Source organism: Peromyscus leucopus, chromosome 1, assembly GCF_004664715.2.
Source record: "Peromyscus leucopus breed LL Stock chromosome 1, UCI_PerLeu_2.1, whole genome shotgun sequence".
Taxonomy (NCBI): domain Eukaryota; kingdom Metazoa; phylum Chordata; class Mammalia; order Rodentia; family Cricetidae; genus Peromyscus; species Peromyscus leucopus.
The window spans coordinates 78,883,823-78,908,657 of NC_051063.1; the positions used below are offsets into that span (position 1 = coordinate 78,883,823).

At 51.4% G+C, this 24,835-nt stretch overlaps 1 protein-coding gene across 1 annotated transcript in view; it reads left to right on the forward strand.

Annotated features, from left to right (window-relative positions):
- Positions 1 to 23,972, forward strand: part of LOC114700300 (germ cell-specific gene 1-like protein) — a 119,158-nt gene extending 95,186 nt beyond the window's left edge. The window contains exon 3 of the mRNA XM_028879885.2: positions 22,901 to 23,972. Within this exon, the coding sequence (XP_028735718.1) occupies positions 22,901 to 23,289 (389 nt within the window). The 3' untranslated portion in view covers positions 23,290 to 23,972. The remainder of the gene's footprint in view (positions 1 to 22,900) is intronic.
- The last annotated feature ends 863 nt before the right edge of the window (positions 23,973 to 24,835 follow it).

A 24,835-nucleotide genomic window follows, 5' to 3' on the forward strand; every position in this document is an offset into this window, starting at 1 on the left:
GGCCATGCTGTTCCTCCACGGGCAGGATTCCCCAGCCAACTCCCAGCTCTACCCCCTCATTTGTTGTTGAGAGTAGATGAACTCACAATTCCTCCTGCCTCCACCTCCTGAGTGCCGGAATGACAGGTGTGCACCACCATACGCAGATTTTTCAGTCACCTCCAAATATGCTGTTTAGTGTGTAGGTGTGAGACAGATCCCCACCAGGAGAGATGGAACGAACCGTTCATCCCTGAACCCTTTTTCTTTGCCCGTGGAAAGATGCGGATGTGTCTAAACATCTTTCATCCCATGCTTCTCCTTCTGCGTGAGAATAGAATGATCTGATACCCTGTGCGATGTCTTATCACAACCCTACCTCCCTTTCCTAGTGCGCTGTCATTTCTCCCAGGGGCACCCCTTCTTTCTATGACTATTGATAGATTGGGTAAGGGGGTTCCACCTCCAGGGAACAGGATCTGAGTGGATCTCCCATCTTCCTGCTGCTGTGATGGGCACCAGGTATCGGGTGGTTTGTGGTTTTTGCACGGCTACAGAGATGTGACACTGTCCTTCTTCTGGGCACACGGGCTGGAGGGATGCCTGCCGGGAGCTGCTGGTGTGTGTCCTTGTCACCTTCTGATGCCCTGAAAGGACTGTGAGGTGGGCTGAGGGACGGAAGCAGATGGTCAGAGTGAAGCATACCTGAGGAGCTGGTGAGGAACGCAGGGCTGAGTGGTAGATGGCCTCGGAGTCTACAGTAAGGAGGTAGACTTCATTCGAGCAGTAGTGGGAAGCCGTCCCCTCCTGGGCATCCCCAATTCCGGAACTTTCTTTGTTCCCTGACTTATTTCTCCACATTGAGTCATCTAGGTTTAGTGGAGGGCTGGAAGGCTCAGGGCATCCCTAGGCTCTGCTGACAGCTTGCTGAATAAAACATGAGTTGAAATCCTCATTGGGCCTGCTTCGACTCTGGTCATGATGGACTTGGACTAGTTCAAAGGACAACAAAGATGGACTCTTTCATCTATCTCCTGACCAATTGGTAGTGGTTGCCTAGACAGCGGCTGGTGGATGGGTGGGGGAGATTGTGAGGAGACTTTGTGAACTCTGTGGGATGGGGGTCATGGTTGATTAGCAGTGTCTGCCCTGGGTAAAGAAAAGGAACCAGTGACTGGTTCACCTGGAGCACACAGGTCCCGTAGTGCTGCTATAATGCTGCAGGGTGGTTTAGTGTGATGTGTTGGCAGCTCGCAGCACCAGACCAAGAATAAAAATGTCCAACAATCCAAGAAACGACACAAGCCTTCCCACTCTACCGAGCTTTTCAGGTCGGTTCTTCTTCCATTAGATCCCCACACAGCCTCCTAATATTTTACAGAAAGGTATGTTTCTGTAGCATCCCTTCTTCTGGTCCCCACTCTCCAGTCTTGCCCCGAGTATCCATTCCTGTGTCCAGGCCTCTGCTTCAGGATCAAGAATGAAGCAGGAGACCCATGCCAGTGGCCACAAAAGCCCATAGCACACCCCCCACCCCCCCACCCCCCCCCGCCCAAGCCAGAGTGATTGGGTTAGATGTAGCCAGACCCAGTCAGAAGTCAGGTGATGTCAGGATGGTGGCTAGGCATGGTGGCCTGTACTATTCTAACACTGGGAAAACTAAGGCAGGAATGTAGAAAGCTTGAGGGCAGCCTGGACTACGCAGTGAGTTCAATAACAATCTTAACAACCACAAGACTCCATCTAAAAAACAAAAGGATGGTGCCCATTGGATTTGGAGGTGGGGATATGGTCCGGGCATGGGAAGCCTGCAACCTGTGTATCTTGGGTGTCGTTTTTCTTGCTGCTGTGACAAAGAAGCAGATGGAAAGCAGTTTCAGGGTTTATTCCAGCTCACAGTTCCTGAGGACAGAGTCCCTCATGGCAGAGAAGGCACAGTGGTGGGAGAGTTACGTCACCAGGTGGGGACCGAATGTCCAACCACATGAACCTGTGGGAGACAGATCACATTCAAACCACAGCACCCTGGCACCTCGTTTGGTACACTTCTCCCAACATGGCCTTTGGTGACACCAGTTCTGAGCTCAGTGTCAGCCGCAGTGAGACATTTGCTGCGGACCAGAGGCTATTTGCCCCTGAGAACTGCCTTGGCCCTCAGCGATTTTCTTGCCTCTGCATGCAGCCTGGGACCCAAGTTACATGGTAGATGGTAAAGCCACAGCTAGAGGACAGAGTCCTGGATCCAGCTGTGTCGAAGCTCTAGATCTGTCTTTATACTTTCAACTGGCAGCTTATTCTATATCGAAGCCTGTCCGGGTTGTGTTTTCTGTTCTCTGTGTTTTAAACAGGCCAGCTATCCATCTTACATTCAGCAGGCAACAGAAGGGATCGGTTATGCGTGCTTCTAGAGCTCTGTTGATGTTTCTTTTCTGCCTTCGAGGAGAGTCCAGAGTCTTCCATAGCCTCAAGGACTGCCCAGTCTGGCGCCAGCTCTCTCTGGTTTGGATTAGGACCTTCTAGGCTCTGGGATCATCCGGCTCCTTCACTGTCTCCAGCAGCTGCCTCTTATCCCATCTCCTGTCTCTGGACATTTTGTCCCCTCTGTCTGGAATTTTGTCCCCTTTTTCTTTTTCTTTTTCAATCCTGTCATTGTCCCAGCCCCAGCTTGTGCCTCCAGGCTACCCCTGCTTTCACCCCCACCCCAGCACATGACCCTTTCTTGAGTGCAGGACCTTGGATGACGGCTCACCACTCGCTCTGGACTGGGGTTCCCATGCACTCTGGACTACATTAAGTTCAGTTTTGGAGGTTTCCAGAATTTCTCTTGCAAACACCTTGCCGCTGAAACGCTCTTCAAACCAGCAAGTCTGTCCTCAACCCAGCAGTCAGAGCAGTTTACTGCAAATGGAAATTAAGTTGAAATGGACCTTCATTTAAACTGTCTGTCTGTCCAGCCACACTAGCTTCTGTTACAGACTGGAAGCATACAATAGATGTGTTTCTGTCTTAAGCTGTCTGTCTGTCCAGCCATAGCAGCTTCTACCCCAGGACCCTTGCACTTGCTGACAGAGGGTTTCTCTCAGAAACGTTTCTCTTGGCTGACTTTTCCTTCTTGTTCAGGCTGCAGCCCAATGTCACCCTTTAGACTTGGTCCCCAGGCGACCCTAAGAGACGAGCCCCTTTCTTGTACTGAAAACTTAATTTTGCTTAGTAACGATGGGTACTTATGTAGCCCTGACAGAGCATTACGTACCTAAGCACTGCAGGCATCTGCAACCTCACTGGCTGTCAAGGCCTGTGAGGGAGACACTCACCTTTCCAGGTGTCTCCATGGGGCTCCCTGGAAACCAGGGACAGGGACAGGGATGGATGGGAGTCTTTGGTTTTCTGTTAGAGCTTTGCTGTCAGGAAAAGAAGATGTAAGGAGAGCAGGAAGTACATCCATGCAGGCTGTGAGGAGGGGTCACTGTCTCCCCAGAGCAGATTCCAGCCTCCCTTCTCCACAGCTGCTTGAGGAGTCAGAGCGGGCAAGCATGACCTTGCAGTCCAGTCAAGGACACATTCCTGTAGAGTGGACAGTGGCAGCTGTCCTGTGGTGGTCCTGTCACTGCAGCCAAGGACGCAGGCACTCCGCGCTGTAAAGAACTTTAGCTGCTTGGCTGGGGGCCCCGCCTAGTGAATGGCTAAAAAGTGAACTTTTAACAGCTTGCTGATTTTTAGTGTCCTCAGGGAGTGAGCTCTGGTGTCATTCAGCCCCGTGCTCAGTACTCTAAGCAGCACCCTGCACACAGCACCTGCACACAGCAGACACTCAGTGAGTACTATGGAGGGAATGGTGAGCACTTGGGGCCTGGGCCCAGGAAGCAGGCTGTCATAGAGGACCAGTCTTTATGTGTGGCCCCCAAAGCCACCTACTGTGAGGGGCTCTCTCCGGTTTTAAATCTTTCTTTCTTTCTTCCTTTCTTTCTTTCTTCCTTCCTTTCTTTCTTTTCCAACACAGGAGTTCTCTGCGTAGCTCTGGCTGTCCTGGAACTTGCTCTGTAGACCAGGCTGGCCTGAATTCATAGAGATGGGCCTGCCTCTGCCTCCTGAGTGCTGGGATTAAAGGTGCGCATCACCACCTCTCAGTGCTTTCAAATATTTTTTTTACAACAAAAATGGAAAGCTCTCTCTCTCTCTCTCTCTCTCTCTCTCTCTCTCACACACACACACACACACACACACACACACACACACACACACGTCTGGAATCATCAGGTTGCCTTGCCCTGCTGACCCACTACCACCCCCCCACCCCCCATTTCCAGGGAAAATTTCTAATCCAATATGGTGCCCATGGGCATAGACACATCTTCTAGGAATGGGGGTGTGGCATGTGCCCTGCTCTTGTGTCCCCTCCCCACAATTGTCCCCCTTTCAGCTTGGTCTTCTCTTCAGCACTGATCAAGGTCTGTGTGGTCTGCAGTTCCCAGAACCTTCCTTGATTGCAATTCTGTTCCATGCCCCTTGGGAACCAAGGTCCTTCAATGATCATAGAGCTGTTGGAGACACTGAGCACCCACTTGTGAGTGGCTTAAGGCTTGTCAGCTGCCCCTGGTGACTGGGATTTTCATGCCAAGATGGGTGTGGCCAGAAACAATTGTCCAAATGTTTAGCTGGTAGGAGCAGGGCAGGGGGCCTGGTATACTTATCTAGTTAAAGACTTATTCCCATCGGTGCATATATTGTTGTTTGTGCTGCTGCTGCTGCTGCTGCTGGCCTTGTAATAGCAGCCAGCCGACACAACACTGCCCCAACACCAGGCCCATTTCTGCTCAACTGCCTTCAAAATTCCTCTTGGCCTGGGGTGCAGCTCAGGGCACTTGCCTAGCATGCAGGAAGCCCTAGCTCCCGTCCCCAGCAACTCCCCACAAATCCTCCCCAAGGAGCTCTGGGAGGCCTGGCCCTCGGTAGGTGAGGGAATGGAGACTCAGAGAGATGAACATCTCCTCACTCCTGATCAAGGCCAGCAGAGACTACGGCTTAATGGCTACAGAACATTCTGTTTGCTCCTGCATCAAGTTCACACTATTCCCCATGGCCAGGCCATTCATATTGTTTCAGGGCGTTCTGTGGGAATCAATAATGCAGTTGTGACAGCCTTTATATCATTAAGATGCCTTCAAAAATTCATTTTGGACGACTCTATGATATTTCATAGTGTCAACCGAGACGTGTGTACGCGGCCACTAATTGCATCATTATTTATCATAGCAAAAATGGAATGTAATTAAGTGACACATAAAAATGCCCTGAGATGATATTAAGGAAAAGAGACAGGGTACAGGCTGCATCATCAGCATCTCTGAATCTGAGGGTGGGGGTGGGGCATGGCCCCTGGACACTGGGAGGAAGCAGGTCCCACAGCTACCAGCAGTGGCAGTGGGGGCCTGATGAGGAAACCCGTTTTGTGTTTTTCCATGCGTCTGGATTTTCTTTCCAGATTTTTCACCATGAGTGTTATATTAGTTTGCTTTCTATTGCTATATAAACTTCATGACCAGAAGCAACTTGGAGAAGAAAGGGTTTATTTGACTCACACATCCAGATCACAGTCCATCATGGAGGGAAGTCAGGGCAGGAACACAAGCAAGAGCAGAGGCCGGAACCATTTGGGACGCCGCTTACAGGCTCGCTCATGTCCGTCTACCTTTCTTATATTTCTCAGGCCCACTTGCAGGGGGCTGGGCCCTTCCACATCAATCAACAATCAAGAAGATGCCCCCCCAGACTTGCCCATAGACCAATCTGAGGGAGGCACGCCTCAGCTGAGGTTCCCACCTCCCAGGTGACTCTAGTTAGTGTCAAGTTGACAGACACCAACCAGTGCACATGTGTGCTACTTCTAAACTTAAATAACACATAGACTCTGGGGGTGTTGCAGGCTTGCTGTTCCTTGTTCCACCTGCTCAGGAGGCTGAGGCAGGTGGATTGGGATTCAAGGCCAGCAGAGACTACGGATCAAGACCCCATCTCAAAACAGTAACCCAATAGGGCTAGGGATGTAGCTCAATGGCAGAGTGCCTGGCTGCTTTTCAAAAGGCCCTGGATTTGATCCCTAGAGCTCAAAAAGGTGTAGAAAAATAATTTAGTTCAGCCTGTGTGAGTTTGGCTCTTTGCTCTCGTTCAAGGCTGGGAAACATTTTTTTTTTCTACCATTGTTCATTTTGCCTGTGTTTTCTCTGGACAGTAGAGATAGGTACCACAGTCTCTGCTGGAATCTTTTAGTCCTCCCCCCACCCCGGACTCTGAAGCAGCTGCAGCCAGTATGCAAAGCAATTGCTGTGTTCCGATAAAACTTTATTTGCACAACAGGAGGCAACCGATTTCAGGCTGTGCTTTCCCCACGCCCACGGCCAGTTCCTGCAGCAGCCCACCTACATTGTTTGCCTTCAAGAAATGAACTTTATTAAATATTGGAATAGGTACAAAAGAATATTCATAAGACTCAGTCTTGAGTACCAGCAATAAAGATGAGTGAATCACCAATTTAGGCAGCAAGCAAACCATCGATCTTAGCTGGGAGGCCCCGGGTCCCCAACTTCACCCACTTCCTTCCTAGGAGCGCTCACCCTAACTTCTGTATCTCATCTTCATCCTCATTTCAGTAAACACCCTGTGTAGTCCTCCCTTCTGATTGAACTCTGGATAGACTGGAACGTGCATGGCTCAGGAGTGATTCCATGATGTATCTACATGATTTTCTTAGGAAAATTTCTCCATATTGATGCCCCTGGCCACCATCTGTTTGTTGACTTTTGTGTCTCCTAGTATCCCAAGCTACCACTATACTAGTCTAGATATGCCTAGATTGGTGTTTGCTGATTGGTATTTGCCTGGGGTATTTTTGTTGTTGCTTGTCTTTTAATCTCTTGAGCCTGTGTTACAGCACTGGAGTTCATGTTACCTGACTGAGGCTAGGCTGTGGAGCCTAGGGAACGGGCACATTTAACCACATGAGGCAAAGCTAGATGGGGTCCGAGTGGCTGTGCCAGTCCCCGGCCCTCCCACAGGTTACTCTGCATTCATGCCCACCCCTGCTGCACTCAGATACAGGCAGCTTCCCCTCTCAGTGCCATCTCTGACTGTGCCACGGACCCCTTGAAACTCAGTGTGCTCTGAGGCATAAGGACCAGACTGACCATCGGTGCCGGTCTTAGCTGGCATGGATTAGCCCCGAGCCATGCTGGGAGCTTGGGTAGGCGCATGGGAGGCAAAACAGAGGTGGGAGTTTGACCTTCATGGGGTTTGTGGAGATTGACATATCCCCAGCTTGGGCCCTATATTAGTTAGGGTTTCTATTGTTGTGATAAGACACTATGACCTTATCCTTCTAAGGTCTTTGATGTAGTTGAAGACTAGATAGTTATAATTTTCCTTGGTTATGATAAAAGATAAATTAGATATGAAATTTTAGACTCACAAATATAGGATAAATAAAATATTTTCTTTGAATCTGTCAAATATAAAAGGACTGGATATTGTAACTGTGATTCTTGCTTGATAACTGTTCTATTGTATGTAATTTTACTATGTTAAAGTTAAAACCTTCCTTTTTGAAAAAAAAGAAAAGGGGAAGTACTATGGATGTCTCTTTGTATGCTGTGAATATGTGTTGCTCTGATTGGTTGATAAATAAAGCTGTTTGGCCTATGGCAAGGCAGCTTAGAGGCAGGCAGGAAATTCAAACAGATAGACAAGAAGAGAAAAGAGAGCAGGAGGACACTGCTATCCACCGCCAGAAAAAGCGAGATGCAAAGTACCAGTAAGCCACAAGCCATGTGGCAAAGTATAGATTTACAGAAATGGGTTAGTTTAAGATGTAAGAGCTAGGTAGTGAGTAGCCTCAGCCATTAGGCCATATCATTTGTAAATAACATAAGCCTCTGTGTGTGCATTTGGGTCTGAGCAGCTGTGGGACCGCAAGGACATGGGAGCCGGGTGGGCACAGGAGAACATTCAGTTACAGACCATGGCAACTATTATCAAGGGAAACATTTAATTGGGTCTGGCATATAGTTCAGAGGTTTAGTCCATTATCATCATGGCAGGAAGCATGGCAGAGTACAGGCAGACATGGTGCTGGAGAGGGGCTGAGAGTTCTGTCTGGATCCAACAGGCAGCAGGAAGGGAGAGTGAGCCACTAGGCCTGGCTTGAGCTTCTGAAACCTCAAAGCCCACCCCCAGGGACACACTTCCTCCAACAACCACACCTAGTCCCACAAAGCCACACCCCCTTAATAGTGCCACTCCCTAGGCTTGTGGAGGGGGTACATTTTCTTTTCTTTTCTTTTTTAAATTCTTCTGTCACGCATTACATCCCAACTGCAGTTTCCTCTCCCTCTACTCTCCCCAGCACCCCCAAATCTCCCCTCTCCCCCAGATCCACTCCTCCCCCCATTTCCATCACAGGCCCACATAGCAAGCGGGCCTCACAGAAAAGGTGACATTGAGCAAAAGAGCAGAGGGCAGTGGAGGATACAGATGCTGTGGGAAGACACCCAGTGCTTCAGGAACAGCCATACGAAGGCCCTGAGGCAGGGGAATGAGTGTCGTACCTCCCAGCAGCAAGGGGAGCAGCCTGGAGTGAGGAGAGAAAGGGATAACAGTGGCTGGGTTGGGTCTGCAGGCCGGTGGGGGTGGAGTCAGGCAGCCATTGTGGGCAAGTGGGTCATGTCCATACATTGTTCTTGCCTGAAGGACTCAGGACATGGACTGGCAGGTCTGAGGAGACTGAGGCCTGGTCCCACTGTGCAGCTGACTGAATGTGTATGAGCCTGCCTGTGCTTAGGAAGCACGTGTATGGGTCGGTCTGCAGCAGCGTGTCAGCCCAGCAAATGCCCTTCGGCCTGGGACTTAGGAACTCTAGGAGCAAGCAGCTGGATTCAGAACCTGCTTCTGCTGTTCATTAGTCGTGTGAGGAAGCCCATGAACTGTCAGGGCCCGGTGCTCCCCACTGGATAACGAGGACAACGGCCGCACACAGCGAGCTGAAGGTCTGGTGACATTATGTCAGCTGCAATCCACCAGGGATGAAAACAGCGTAGTGATGCCGGCGGTGTTCATAAACACAGCCCCCGCACCTTCAGCCAACCGTAGCGCAAAAATTTTCCAGAACTTGAGATGCATACCCATAATCACAGGCTGAGGCAGGAAGGATGTGAGTTCAAGGGCAGTCTGGGCTGCACAGTGAGACCTTGTCTCAATATATATCGCAACAACCAAACTCCTTGTCATTATTCTCTGGGAACGCAGGATGGAAGTACCTTCCTGTCCATACGCCAGACACCCCAAGTGCTCATGTGGGTGAGAGGATGTACCTGTGTTCGTTGAATCTTGGTGTCCCAGGGAACCTGGAGCCCAGCCTTGTGGACACCAAGGGATGGCTATGCTAACTTTTGGCACCAGTATTTCCCCTGGAGGGCACCATTCATTTCCCTCCATATTACTTTAGTCCTGGTATTAAAATGCACAGGACAGGATGTGTGTGTTGGGGGTGGGGAGTGGATGGAAGGACGTGAATGTTAGTTCACCCTCAGATGCCAGTCACCAGGCTGGTGACTATGCTTAACACAGGTAATGGAGGTAAAGGGCTAGCCTTGGAGGCCAGATCTCACCAGGAGGCAAGTCCTTGCAGGCTAGATACACAGGGCATGGTAGAATGCAGTGAAGTTCCTCCAATGACACCAGGCAGGGGATATGATTATCGCCTCCACGTTCAGGTGAGGAAACCAGGAGTTAGAGGATGAGCCCCAAATCCTCAGAGCTGAGTTTCGGCTGGGATACTGCCACACTCTGGAGCAGCCCAATTCGACACAGAGACACCATGAGGGCACAGACTAGTGAGCTGGAAGCCTCGGTGGTGGGGTGGAAAGAGGGTACTGAAGCCTTGTTGAGAGAGTGCAGGAGCTGTGACTGGAATGCTTTTGTCTCTCCAGAAACTCTGAAGCTTGGGACAGAGCTGGGGGGAGGGGCCCTGGGGAGGTGTTTAGTCCAAGGACTTTAGTTCTGTGGTGAGGCCATGCCCTCCTCTCCCTCCATTTCCAAATGGGGTAATGTAGGGAGAAGGTCTCACTCCATGCCGGCCCCTTGATCTCGGACTTCAACCTCCAAAGTCATAAGAAATAAGCCTCTGCTTTTTCTAACTGATCCACTCTCCAGTGTTACGTTGTAGCCACATGGGCTGTGGCACTGATCACAGCTGAGACAGGAAAGGCACGGCAGGCTGAAGAGTACCTGGGAAGCTGGAGGGAACCGGGACACCTAGAAGATGTATCAGCTATCTACAGACACAATCATGCCACGTAACAACCACACCCCTCAGAGGTATGCAAGGCTGAGTCTGTCCGGCTAAAACTTCTGCCAAAGTTGGCCAGAGACTTTTGCTGGCTTGCTCTTAGGTTTATAGACTAACTCCAAAGAGTCACTCAGCCACCAATGGGCTAGCCTTGGCTTGTCCTGGATGGAGATAAAGTCATCAGTGATCAGCACTACATCCATTTTGCAAGGTGTTCCTATCCCATTCATGTCCTAGCTGAGATAGGTCGTAGGGCTGAGACCAAAGGTGGGGTCTTGGGCCTGACCGGAGGGTGCAGAACGTGTGAATAGGATTGCAGTCTCCAGCACAGGAAGTTTGGAGGTGCTGGACAGGAGGGTACAGGGAAGGCTGAAGTGCAGAGGTCACTGAGGACAGTGTGTGCAGCAGGGAAGAGGGAAGAGCCAGTGGAAGGGGCAGGCAAACCAGGCAGCAGCATGTGCTGTGGGAGTAAGAACCAAGACAGGCTGAGGCATTTGGTCAGCCTCACAGATGCCCAGACACCCCTGGGACATAATTGGCCTTGGCTTCCCCAGAAAGGTTAATTGCTTGGATCACAGTCTGTGGCTTCTGGGACTGACAGGGCAGCCCCTCCATTAAGACACTCCCCACCCCCACCCCGCCCAGCTACCTGGCTTTTTCTGTCTTCCCTGGTGGCTTGGTCAGCGCTGTGCCTAGCAATGTCAGACAGAGGTGTGGAGATGCTCCCCTGAGGCAGACTGACCAGTAAGCAGATATTCCTGGGCTGTGATGGATATCCTCGCAGAGACGGCAAAGGCCAACAAAGGCTCCGCGGGCTGTAGAGGACTCGGCCAGCAGCCTGCACAAGGCTTTATGCAGAGGCTCCTTCAGGCACAGCTGCATCCAGGTGCTCTGACCTCGTGCTTGTGGTCAGCCTTTGCCTGCACCGGCTTCCCCAGGGCAGGGTCTGTGAGGACAGAGGTGCCCACCACAGCTTCAGCTCCCCCTTCCCAGTTTAGCAACCCCAGTGGGAAGGGGAGCCAAATGTTCCCGAAAAGTCTCAAATTGGGCCCTGACGGGCTCAGCTTTAGTCACGTGCCCGGTCCTGAGTCAAGCAGTGTAACCTCTGCAGAGGACCTGGGAAACTGGAGAAATAAATGCTTCTTTGAAGGAAGGCCGCTTTCTCTTCTCCGCCTCCTAGAGTTCATCTTTAAAAATCTTTGCTTAATAGGCCTGCTTCACAAGAGCTGCCTCGTGGGATTTTAATCTAAATTTTATTACTACTGAGGTCGGATCTATTTTTCCATCTGATCTTAACTGGATTGGCTCCCTCTTTTGTGAACTGTCTGGAAACCTAACCTTTTGGGCCTCCTTAAAAAACTTCCTTTTTTTTGAAACCTCAAACCTCAGGCGCTGGGAAGCCGCTGTTCTCAAAGGCCGCCAGCCTGTTTATTCCCTGGGACTTTGATCTTTATAAACACCAAAGGAAAATGCCGTTTTTATTGGCAAAAGCTTTGTGGGTGCCTCCAGATGAGAGAACAGACTCTAGGCTAGGGAGTCTGGATATTTTTAAACTCCTCTGCCAGAGTGATAAAGCCAGGATCCCGTGGTCCGGGTGGGGGTGTCAGGGAGAGGGCAGGATGAAAGATGCTGTCTCCTCCCAGGGTTGACACAGAGTGGCTGACAGACCAGACAGGATCCCCCTCCCCCTGACACGCACACACAGACACTCACACAGACACACACACATACACACACACACACACACAGAGAGACACTCACACAGACACACACACATACACACACACAGAGGCACACACACAGGCACACATACACATACACACACACATACACACACAGACACACACACACACACACACACACACACACACACACTGGTAATGTTTTCCCTCCAGGGCAATGTCCCCTGGGCCAGAATAATCCCAGTCTAGCCAGAATAATCTCAATGCAGCAGTGAGGCATGGTGGTCGTGCCTGCCATCCAAGCACTGGGGAGGCAGAGAGGGAGGACAGCGGCCGAGTCCTAGATGAGCTTGGCCACCCAGTGAAACCCAGCTGTCAAACAGCCACCCTAGCTGGAGTAGCCTGAGAGCGTACACTGTGGAGATCTGGGCAGCTTGTCAATCTTCTGCCTATGCCTTAAAGACCAGCTTGAAGAGTGTCCTCCTCCTTGTGTGGCCCAGCTGAGTATCTTGTTAGGCACTGGAGTCCCACAGCTCTGCTGGTGGTTGTCCAGGCCTCCCAACCCTCTATCAGGGTAGGTCTTTCTTATCTGTGATGGGATAGAAAGGAACGGGCTCCCTTATGATCAGGTTCTGAGTCCATGAGGGTTGTAAAGCGTCATCCCAGGGCCCATGCTGCACCCACATGCGATGCTGACCTGCATGACCATCAGCCACTGGCCCACTGTGATGCTGAACATGGTTAGACAATTGGGGACTTAAATTGCTGTTGGCAATTTTAAGCAGTGAGGTCAGGGTCGGGGAGACATTGCTGACTATGGCATTTAGGTATGATAGGAAGTGGGTACCACATTTGAACACAAGAGCACTTGGGGACCAGACAATATTTAGGTCACTGCAGACCCTGGGAAGAACATTTAGAGTCGTGGGAGCATCAAGTTGGTGGCTTTAAGAGGAGAACAGGCTTGTTGCCTTGAAGGGACATCAGGGAGGCCACCATGACCAGAGGGAGCAAGCAAGGGTGGAGGAGAGGATAGAGTGGTCAGGGAGAAGACAGTGGTAGCTCTTCAGGAGGCCAAGGTCCTCATCTCAGCTGCTGGAGGCCCTCCATCACGAAGGATGGGAAAGACTGACGAAACCTATAGAGTTGTGTATCCTCTTGGAGACTTGGCCATGTGGGCCATGCACACTAGGAAGCCTGTATATCCCTCTGCTGCCCACTCGACCTGGTTTCCTGAACCAGAGACTTGAGTTTTCTCCACCTCACCCCCTCTTCCAGCCTCTATGTTCTCCTCTGGAAAAGGGGGCAGTGAGCAGATTCTAGGTCCAACAACAGCCATTGAGTTTACCTGTTCATGTGTCTCGTTGAGTCTCTACCGCGGTGCTCAGGGAGATGGGGTCACTTTTGTAGACCTCACAGCAAGCAGGCATAGAGCTGGGTTTGCAGGATGTCCTAGTTAGGCTCTCTATTGCTGTGAAGAACACCATGGCCAAAAGCAACTTGGGGAGGGAAGGGTTTATCTGGCTCGTACTTCCACATTACAGAGCACCATCGAGGGGAGTCAGGGCGGGGACCTGGAGGCAGGAACTGATGCCGAGGCCTTGGAGGGGCACTGGTTACTGGTTGTTCCCTGTGGCTTGCTCAGCCCAGGACTACCTGCCCAGGGGTAACCACTCACAGCAGACTGGGCCCAGGGGGCCCTCCCACGTCAAATATTAATCAAGAAAATGCCAATCTGATGGAGAGATTTTCACAATCGAGTTTCCTCTTCCCAGATAACTCTGGCTTATGTCAAGTTGACAAAAACAAACAGCGACCAGGACAAGGGGAGATTTCCATTCCTCCACCCCTGTAACAGCCGCCCAACTCTAGACCTGCAGCAGGTGGCATGGGAGAGCCTGGTGTCCAGGAGGTACAGGGAGTTTCCCATCATGCCCTGCTGGCCTCATCCCCCCAGCTCCCTGAGTGCCTCTGACCTCCATCACTGTCTGTGCACACCTCCTTGTCCTCTCTCACAGAGCCTCTTCCAGCTGCCGCTCAGAATGGCCTGTCGGTCCACACCGTGGGCTGCCTCTCTCGCTGTCTGCCTCAGCCCTGGCCACTGTCTACCCGTGGGCATGTGGCCCTGGCCTGGCAGAGTCTCAAAAAGAATCTTGATTCTTTAACAATCTGGCCATGGCATTGAATTAGAAATTTAAGACTATCATAGGTAGCTGAAAAGAGGAAGGCAGGGGGATAAAAGAACAAAAGGAAAGGGGGAGCAGAAGAGTGGGGGAGCACAGGGCCACACAGGCCCAAAGGCCTGCCCTCGGACTCCTTGGAACGTCTCTGCCTGCCTCTGTCCCTCTGCCTACACGGTAGACAGAAAAGGGGGGCTGGGAGGCAGGCATCTCAGCCAGGGCTGACCTGAGAGGGGCTGCAGGCCTGCCTGTGGGCCAGAGCTCAGCCTTGGCCGTGTGATCTCCAGCCTCCTCCCTCCCCAGCCCCCAACCCCAGCATGTGAGGCAGTGGTGTGTTCCCAAAGTCAGCATCTGGGGCCTGAAGAGGATGAGCGATTGCTGTCATCTGGTGCTGAAGGCCAAGGTCACTATGACATGTCTCAGATGTTCTGCGACTGTCCTCAGCTTCCAGCAGAGCCCTTTCTAAAGGGCACGTCTGCCCGAGATGGTTTAGAATTGACAGGGGCTGTGGCCTCTGAGCTCTGAGGAAGGAGAGCTTTGTCAAGAGACAACCCAGTCTCTGTTCAGTGGTCATTGCTGAGAGGGGGAAGGGGACTCCTGAAGACCTCCTATGTACTGAGGCTCAAAGAGGTCAGGGAAGGTCAAAGTCAGTTGCATGAGCCTTGATCCTTGTTCAGGCTCTTCCCCTACAGGATCTACCAAGAATAAGGCTCAAGACACTTTCTCTATGCAGGGCTCTCCATGGGACCATGCTGAGGCTAGGGTGGGCAGGAGGGGTGTCCTGGAGGAGGTGACTTTGAAGGACCCTGGTGGATTAAAACAGCATGGGATTTATCTACAGATGAAGTCCATAGTGTCAAGTCCAAGTGTCTGCCACGAGGGCTGGACGGCTTTCTGGAAACTTCATGGTGCTGGAGCTGGAATCCAGGGCTTTGCTCATGCTGGGCAAGTTCTCTCCACAGCTGAGCCCCACCCCCAGCCCTGGGTGGTACTTCCTTGATGCTCTCGAGACCCTGTTTTTCTACCTCATTTCATTCACCCAGAGCCTTGAAGTCCTGTAGCCACAGTCTGGAGTGGGGTACACTTGCAGTCACAGGGCTTGGGAGGCTGAAGCAGGAAGTTCACAGATTCAAGACAGCCTGGGCTGTCTCGGAAGATCTGGTGTTCGAGGATAACCAGCCAAACAGAAAAAGAAAAAAAAGAAAAAAGAAAAATCCATGTCCCTGTAGTGTCAGGGACGGAAAGGGCCTTAGACCCTGTCGTGTAGGCTGTAAACTCAGGGAGGAACCATGAAGGGCTGAGGGGCCAGGTGGTGTCTGTGCCTCCTGTCAGAGCTCTGTTTGGGGGTAGCCCTGGCTCAACTCGGCACAGCCTCTGTGGCCCTGTGGAGGTTCGGGCCCATTATGCCACACCCACCCCATTTGCAAATGAACTTCAGAAAACTGGAGTTTGACGAGGCACTTCCTATTTTTAAATGTTGACAATGAGTGTGGATATTTTTAAAAATATTGTGTGGGCCAAACAAGACATCTCTGCTGGTTGGAATCTGTCTGCTGGCATCTTGTGTGAGAATGCCCTGGCTTTCCCAAGGAGGAAACAGAAGCCCCCAGCATCAGATGAACCGGGGAGCCCTGCCTCGGGGCTAGGTCCCTTGGTCTCTCTGCAGTTTTCCCTTCGAGATACCCTTTTCCTCTAAACTTCTGTCCCTTGGCTGCTGACAGAGTGCCCCTACCCTAGTGTTCCCGTTATGAGTTGACAGAAAACAGCTCAGGGGGTGTAGGGAGCCGCCAGCCTGGCTCTGCCTCTGCCTTGCTCTGAGATAGCACAGCCCAGCTTGGCTGTGGCCAGGAAGCCTCTCATTTGCAGGCAGGCTGGGGGCTCTGTGCCTCCAGACATCTCCCTCTTGCTTCTGTGAGGCTTCCGGCCTTTTCCTGGCAGCCCACACCTTCTGGTCACTGGTCCCCCCCCACAGTGACATTTCATAAGCCGCAGCTGTCACGGAGCTGTTCCCGGCCCAGGCAGACTGGCTTGTGTCATTTACATGATTTAACATGCTTGGCGTCAGGGCATGCTGCCGAACTCAGCCCACAGCCACTGTGGCGTGACTTATTGATCCAATGTATTAAACCGATGGATTCTTTTTTATTTATTTATTTTGAGGAAAAGGATTTCCCCCGCTTGGAACACCATCACATCTTGGTTTCCTGTGTATCCTGTGTCTTTGAAACAATGCCCCTTAGATCTCCTTAAGGGCTTTGTCTGTCTAGGGCCGTTGTCCCAGACCTTGGGGGTCCCCTGGGTGACGTCACACCAGGCACACTGAGAATCACAGTAGAGACAGCTAAGGCTTCATGTAGCGTGTGCAGACAGAGAGGTGCTAGCATTTGACTCACCAATCCGTACAGAGGGCCGGGAAGAGGGTGCAGAGACCCCACTTTCAGGGGGGAACAGTGGGATTCTATAGGGATGTGTCACCTGCCCAGGCTCTCTGGTAGAGCAGACTCCTCCATCGGCACGTCGCTGCCTTCGTGTTGATTATAATTATGACCTGGTTTTCAGGCGTGATACAGGAGCTGTGGCTCCACATGGTCATGGCTACTGGTCCAATCTCGGGCTCCCCCCCCCCCCCCGTGACCTTGCTGGGCTCCATCGACCTGTGCAATGATGGTCACATACACAGCACTGGTCCCGTGAGAATACAGTTGAACTGAAAATTCCTGTCACTGTCCTAAGGTCACACACTTCACTCTTTTGCTTGTGGTGATGCTGACCCCAACAAATCCAGCACACTGACGGTCACCTAGAGGCAGAGAATATCCACTTACATGTAGTGTGTTGTACTTGGTAACGATAGTCACTAAATACATTTACAGTCTTTACTTTCCATGTGTGTGGTGCCTATGAGGGTGCTTATCTATCTGCTATTCTGTTCTCTCTCTCTCTCTCTCTCTCTCTCTTCTCTCTCTCTCTCTCTCTCTCTCTCTCTCTGTGTGTGTGTGTGTGTGTGTGTGTGTGTGGTGCCTATGAGGGTGATTACATACCTACTGTTTACATTTTCCTGTGTATGGCATTCTTGGGGATACAGGTACCAGCACTCACGCGGGCAAACACAGAGTGAAAGGAGTCTGGTGAGCATCTTCCTCTGTTGCCCTCCACCTTCTCTTTACTTTTTTTTGAGACACCTGGAGCTCACCCTTCCGGCTAGGTTGGTCAGCAAGTCCCCAGAACGGACCTGCCTCTGGCCTCCGATGCTGGAGTTCTGGATATGTACCATTGTGCTCAGCTTTTTATGTGGACACCAGGGGTTCAAACTCAAGTCCTCATGCAAACACTTTTACTCATTAAGCCTTCTCCCTACCCCCTGCTTTTCATTATTAATTAACTAATTAATTACATTTTAGATAGAGTCCTGTGCATTTCAAGCTAGGCTTGAACCTAGGTATAGAGCCTAGGATGACCTTGAACTCGTGCCTCCCTGAGCCCAAGTACTTGGGGTTAGAGGTGTGAGCCACCATCCCCTAGCCACTGTGCTTGACTTTCAATGTGATGTGGTGTGAACTCCACTTAAAAACATGTCTACTGTCAAAACAAGTCTTTTGAGGGCATCTCCTCCCATCAAGAGGTCACGCTTCCTTGACCAGCCTGCGTGGCTAGGTGTGTGATGGGTGGCATGTTATGCCCACACAGCTCGTGGGAGGTATCCCCTCCTTCTCTGACTATAATTGTTGATAATTATACTTGTTCACCAGCAATGGTCCTACTTAACTTTCACACACACACACACACACACACACACACACACACACGCACACGCACACGCACACGCACACACACACACACACACTCACTCGCGTGCGCACACACAGAGGGGGCGTTCAGCATCAAGCCCATGGGATCCACAGGGACTTCACTGCCTGACATTCCGGCTCCATGTCTACCATGCCCACTTCTCAAATGAGGGCAGTGAGGGATGGAGGTGACCCCCGTTCAAGGTCACCAGAGGCCGAGGCTTGATTCCCCCAGGTGTCTCCCTGGCTGGCTCTGGGCTGGGGAGGGACTGCAAGGAATGGAAATCATTCCTGCAAACCCATCAATCCCATCAATGGCGGGTCAGAGTTGACCTCGCCAAGCTGTTTTTTAAAAAGGCAAAAAGTGCAGCTAACAGGATTAACTGTCAGCTCGGCCCCACCTGATGAGAAATCTTTCCATTTCTTCTGCCCTGCAAGGTCACCCATTCTCTCCTGCAAATCTAGCCATTAGCGACAAGTTGGGAGACTGGCCCCAGCGTCTTTGATTACAGGCCCCTCCCCCACCACCAAGGCACCAGCTCTTCGGGAGGTCACTGCTCTCTTCTCTCCTGATCCCCAGTGGGCACCCTGTCTCCCACCACCCTATTATTCCCACTGTCTGCTCTGTGCCCTCCAGACACCTACACTTGCCATCACAGCACTGGCTTACGTTTTCCAAAGTCAGCTCTCTTTTCCACGTGTATGCTTAAAAGGAAGACAGGAGTATCTGACTCTGGGCATGTATCTCCATCTCCTGCAGCCCCATTAAAGTCAAAACAGGTCCCTCTGTCAGGGCCTTCCTTTCCTCTGTGTGTTAATTAGTGTATATTATTTGTAAAAAAAAAAAAAAAAAAAAAATGATTTCACTGTGACGTTCACACATGTAAATAATGTATTTCCATCCATTTCCCCTCTTATCTTTTCTTCCCTCCCCTGCTGGCACCCTCCACAGTCTCCCTTCTACTTAATTTAAATATGGATTCTGATAATGAGAAGAAAAATGTGATTTGCCTTTCTGAGTCTGGCTTATTTCACTTATCATGATGACTCCAGTTCTGTGTATTTCCCTAAAGATGACATCATTTCATTCTTTCTTTATGGCTGAATAATACTCCGCTTTTCCTTATCTGCTCATCTGCTGGCTCTATATTTATCCACTGAGACTAGAGGAGCAATACATGCTGGTGGGCGGGTGTCTCTGTGACATGCAGAGTTAGACTCATGAGTGGCCTAACTGGGTCACATGGTCATTCTGGTTTTGTTTTCTTTTTCTTTTCTTTCTTTCTTTTTTCAATGTCTCCATTGCTGATTTCCACACTGGCTGCAGCAGTTTACAATACACAGCTCCCAGAGTCCCATGGTGTCAGGTGGGATCCAAGCCCCCTTCACCCAGTGGCTTTGAATAGCTGGTCAACATGCTCCTGGGACCATTGACTTGGATCTAGATCCGATGGAAGACCAGGATTGACCCCCAAAAAAAGATGAGCCAGGCAGGGAGGGTCCTTGAGGGGTGGGGATCCTCCCAATGGCATAGGAGTCACTCTGATGGGAGGGCCCTGAATTGTTCAGATGACATAGAGCAGTTGCCTTTGTGGAGTGGAAGGACTCTAATGTCCCCAAAGGCTGACAACAGTGCTACCCTAGTCTGAAAGAGGGGGTGCTTAAAGCCAAGAAGGCAGAGCCCAGCACAGGCAGTTCTGGGCATGGGCGGAGCAGGCAGACGCCAGTGTTTCACTACCCCTCAGGGCTGAGCCATAAGTCCAGGTGGCTCAGGTCTTTGGGTGCAGGCCTGGGCAGAGACAAAGAAGGAGGATGTCTGGGTGGGCACAGATGGAGGAGGTGGGGGGTATGCAGAGAAATCCATAGAGAATCACCAGCACAGGAAGTAACTACACAGAGCATGCTGGGCCAGAGGCTCACCCTCCTTTTAAAAATTGACAAGTAGGGCTTGGGATATGATGCAGTTGGTAGAGTACTTGCCCAGCATGAATCCCTGGATTCAGTTTCTAGCACCACATAAAATTAGGCATGGTGGTTACATGCCTGTAATCCAAGCATTTGGGTTGCAGAGGCAGGAGGATCAGGAGTTCAAGCCCAGCCTGGGCTCCATAGCAAGTTGGAGGCCAGCCTAGACTGTACGAGACCCCGATCCCCACCCTACACCTCAAATTGAGAAGTGTTAGACAGATTTTAAGAATACATTGTTAGTACCACTAAGGATGCTTTGGACGGAGGTAATGAGGACTTTTGAATAATGGGAATAAAACCACTTCTTCATTCTTTGGTTCAACTCAATGTTTCGATTTTTGTGAGGAAATAGAACTGTGCCATCTACATCTCAGTCACTGCCTCAGGGGACTCTCATTTGCCTCTTGAGAGTGAGGTGGTTCCTTGGGGGCAGAGTGGGTACTGGTAACCAGGACATCACTAGGCTGTCAGACAAAATGCCAGCAGGGAGCACACGTGGGTCTGGGGCATGAGGCTGGGCTGTTGAAGGTGGAGAACCTGGCACTTGTACCCCAGAACTAGGCTGGGGTGACTGGCTCGATTCAGCTCTTTATCGTCTCACTGGGCTCTGAAGCATTTGCATGAAGGCTCCACCCATGTAAGCCAAAGGAGCTAAGCATAATCACAGGCTGGGCACAGTGGCACACCACTGTAATTTCAGCACTATGGAAGGGGGATCCGAGTGCTAGACCGGCCTGGGCTATCTAGGAAGACCTTATCTACGGAACACAAGCAAATTAATAATAACAGAAATTGTAATTGTCATGCTAAGAATAGCAACAACATTCATATTAAAAGTGGACAATAGGCATTCATTACAGACCCAGCTATAAGGGGTGGTGAGGTCCCACTAATCTCCTAGTGCCTCTAGGGGGCCTTTCTGTCCATCCATCAGAACTTGCATTTCCCTCTGTGCCCTCCAGCCAAGTTGACCAATGGGGACTGCTGTAAGGCCCTGGTTGACACAGCTCTGAGATATTGCTTCTCAATGGTGCCACTACAGGTCAGACAGCCCAAGTCGATCCTTTCACTGAGCACCTACCCTCCTGTCCTTCCTGCATCCCCACATCTTCTACTCATGTCTCTTGAGGACATTTCCTTGCTAAAGGACTGCAATGACTACTGCTCTGGAGAATAGTCACCTCCTTGGGTCCTCCTCCCAGACACCCATTCCACAGAAGAGATCACTGAGGTTATGAGTGGGCCCCTGATGGCCAGTGAAACAGCCTGGATTTGATCCCAAACCCCTTGGGTCCCCAGAGGTTCCTGGGCAAAGACAGACAGAACAGCCAGCCCCTTCAGACGCCTGCTGTGCCATCCTTAGTGGCAGGGACAGAAGGCAGCTGGTCACGTGCACAGTTAGGCACAAAGAGACAATGAACACATGCATGCTGACTGCTCAGCTCACTCTCTCTACTCATACCATCCAGAACCCAAAGCCAAGGAATGGTACCACCCACTTTTAGGCTGCTCTTCTCACGTCAATGGACATAACTAAGAAAAATCCCTCCTAGGCACAGCCACAGTCCAACCCAATTCAAGCAATTCCTCATTGAGAGTCTCTTCCCAGGTGGTTCTAGATGGTGTCACGTTGACAGTTGACTGTCCTCATCTTCCCAACCTTGAGCCAGGTTTTTCATTTCCACCGGCTCTTGCAGCCATCTGTGGCCAGCTCTAACCTGCCAGGCTTGACTCACAATCATCTAACACATCCATGTGGCTTGGATGGGAATTCATGTTGAGTGAGTCTCCATTTCTACCATTTATTCTTCACCCCGTTCCATGGACCCACAAATTCATTTCTCTCCACTGACTTCATCTTTAGTGTTGACCTCAGTCAGAAGCGCCTGGGCTTCCCTTCCCACAAGTCAGCATGTTCCTTCCACATAACAGCATCAGCAGATCAGTGAGTGACCTGGTCCCTCATTTGGGCTAGCTAGGGTCTAACACAATACTAAGAAACCATTTCTCCCCTAGCGCTGGCACCATGGCTATTAGTATTACCCCCACTTTATAGAAGAAGAAACCGAGGCACAGAGTTCCTTCCCGAGCCCCTGAGCTGGGTGGCAAGAAGCTTGGACTGGCTAGATATGAACTGCATGCTTGAGACACGGTGCCGGGATGGGGGTCTGCAAGGAAACTACAGGGACCGGGAGAAAGCAGGTGCTGTGCAAGTGACAAGCAGCCAGGAAGAGGAGGGAGTGACAGTGTGGGACAGGAAGACGGCAGCCATCCCTAAACTGGGTAGCAGTGTTAGCAGCCCAAGATGGGCCAATACGAGAAAAGAAGCTGTGGCAACCCAGGAAACCACTAGAAAGGCAGAAGAGTAGCATCCTCTGGAACCAGGTGGTCTTTCCCTAGAGGAGATCAGTGACAGGTCATCTCTAGGCCAATGATCAAATTAGATCAATCATCTGTGTCCAGGAGAGCAAGCTCACAGCAGAGCCTGGCCACTCCTGGGAGAACCACAGGCCAAAGCCATGAACCTGGCAGTGGTGGTTTCTAGAAAAAGGCAGGGCACAAGGGAGAGTGCGGGCAGGTAAAGGCATAGGCAAGGTCGGGCAGGTAAAGACATAAGCAAGGTCTGAGGTCAGGCAATGGGATTAGGGGTGCTTGTCACTCAGGTAACAGAGAACCTCCCCCCAATGGACTTAGCAATAGAGAATTTGCCCATGTAGAGTCTGGGGTAGGGTGACCCTCGGGACTGAGATGAAGGGGCCCAGGAAAGGCACCTCATATGGCTCGGCTCTGTACCTGTAGTGTGAGCCTCACCCCACACTGGTCCCTCAGGGTGCCACAGCCCAGAGAAACCTAGAGCTGAGCTTGGGTTTGCAGTGACCTGCTGTCCTCAGTGGGTGGTGCTGGCCGGGGGTGGTGCTGGCCGGGTGGGGTGGACCATTGCTCACCTGCTCCTGCCTCGTTCTCCAGGGGTGCTGTGGCTGTCGGTGGTCTCCGAGGTGCTCTACATCCTTCTGCTGGTGGTCGGCTTCAGCCTCATGTGTCTTGAGCTCCTCCACTCCAGCAGCGTCATAGACGGACTCAAGCTCAACGCCTTCGCTGCCGTCTTCACGGTGCTCTCAGGTAAGGAGCGTGGAGAGCAGCATCAGAGGTCAACCTCTCCTCTCCCCTGGCTCAGCAACAGGGGATGCTGTGCTCCAGAGCCTGGGGACATCCTCTGTGAGGATGGAAGAGCACAGGCTGTTGCTTCTCCTCCGAGCCCAGACCTACCATTTATAAATGTCCACAGCATGCTGGGCACAACGTTCTTGCTTTATAGTGACAAGCACACACACCTAGGGCCAGCCATGTGGTGTTAGCATGAGTGTGAGGTGCAGCTGGAATGTGTGTTGGATTTGGGCATGAGACAGGGAGGTGATAGGAAGGGGGGGTATGGAGGGGGCTCTCACAGAGCTACGAAGAAGGATCCCTTCTGACTGATTTGCTGCTTAGTGGCGGAGCACTTGCTTAGCATGCATGAAGACCCAAGTTCCATCCCTAGCCATGGGGGCCAGGAAAAGAAGAAAGGTGGAAGGAAGGAGAGAGGGGGGCGGACAAAGGGGGAGTCCATTGGAAATGAGGACTTCCTCCCCCTTGAGCCTCCCCCTGTGGAGATGGTGAGGAAGAAGCCTCCCCTGCCCCCATAGGACTCAGAGAGATGGAGAAGGCACACCAAGAAAAGACCCTTGGCCCCAGATGCGTGGTGTCTCCAGATCCAAGTCCCAGAGTGCAGAGCAGAGTGCTCTAGAAGAGTGCTGTCATTGTCCCCGCGGCTGGCCAGCCAGGCCGGCTGGCCTCTGTGAGACAACTGTAAACTTAAAACGCCACGTGTAAATCGAATTTCTATAAACCCGACAATCCCATTCTTCGTGCACTGGAAAAGCTGCCTTTGACAAGAGACGTAATCGCCTCTAATTGAGGTATGTATAGAAAGCAGAGGGATTTCTCAAAGAACAGAGAGCCGAACTCAACAAGTTACAGCCTGTTCCCCAGATCAAATGCACCGTGAGGACCTGGGAATTCCATGCAGAGGAGAAGGGTTTAGCTATAGACTAGCGCAGCATCTGGCTCCATCCAGTTCCCTGCTGCTCTCGACTGAGACCTCTTCTGCCCTTCACTTTCGTCTTTTATTCATTTATTCAGTCAACATCTGCTGAAGGTCTGTTGGGCTCTGGCCACTGGCCTGGGTCTGGGGGGAAGTGAAGGAGCAGGATTTGCTCTTGTGAAGTTTGCTGTGTTGAAGAAAGATGTGAAGTTTCCATAACGTGGCCTGGGCACTTCTCTGTCCCAGGCAGAAGGGCTATCCACACCTACCCAGGGAGTGTGATGCTGAACTGAGGTGTGGAGGAGCCATGTGTGGCAGGACTTGGGAACCAGACTATGTTTCCTTGACAGACAACTCGGCGGGGGGGGGGGGGAGGATACAGGGGGACACACCAGCACAGGCAAAGGGCTTGTGAGGAGCCGTAATCCGGGGACTTCAGATATCCAGAGTGGCAGGAAGGCAGAGAGAGGCAGGAGGAGAAAGGTGCTGAGAGGAGGCTGCAGAGCTGGTGAGGACCTTGCAGAGGCCTCCCAAGTTCATCCTGCAGGCGACAGGGAGTCAGCGAGCAGTTCAAAGCGAGGGGATAAGGGAGCGACAGGGTCAGGTTTGCCCTGGGGATGACGAGTTCTGAGTTCAGGGTGGAGCCCAGAGGGAACCAAGTGAACTGGCAGCAGGGAGCTGGGTACAGGCCTGTCACCCCAACGGTTGTGGAAGCTGAGACAGGAGGATCACAAGTAGCAAGACTAGCCTGGACTACAGACTGAGTTCAAGGCCAGTTTGGGTAACATAGTGAGACTCTTTTAAAATAAAAGATTAAAAAG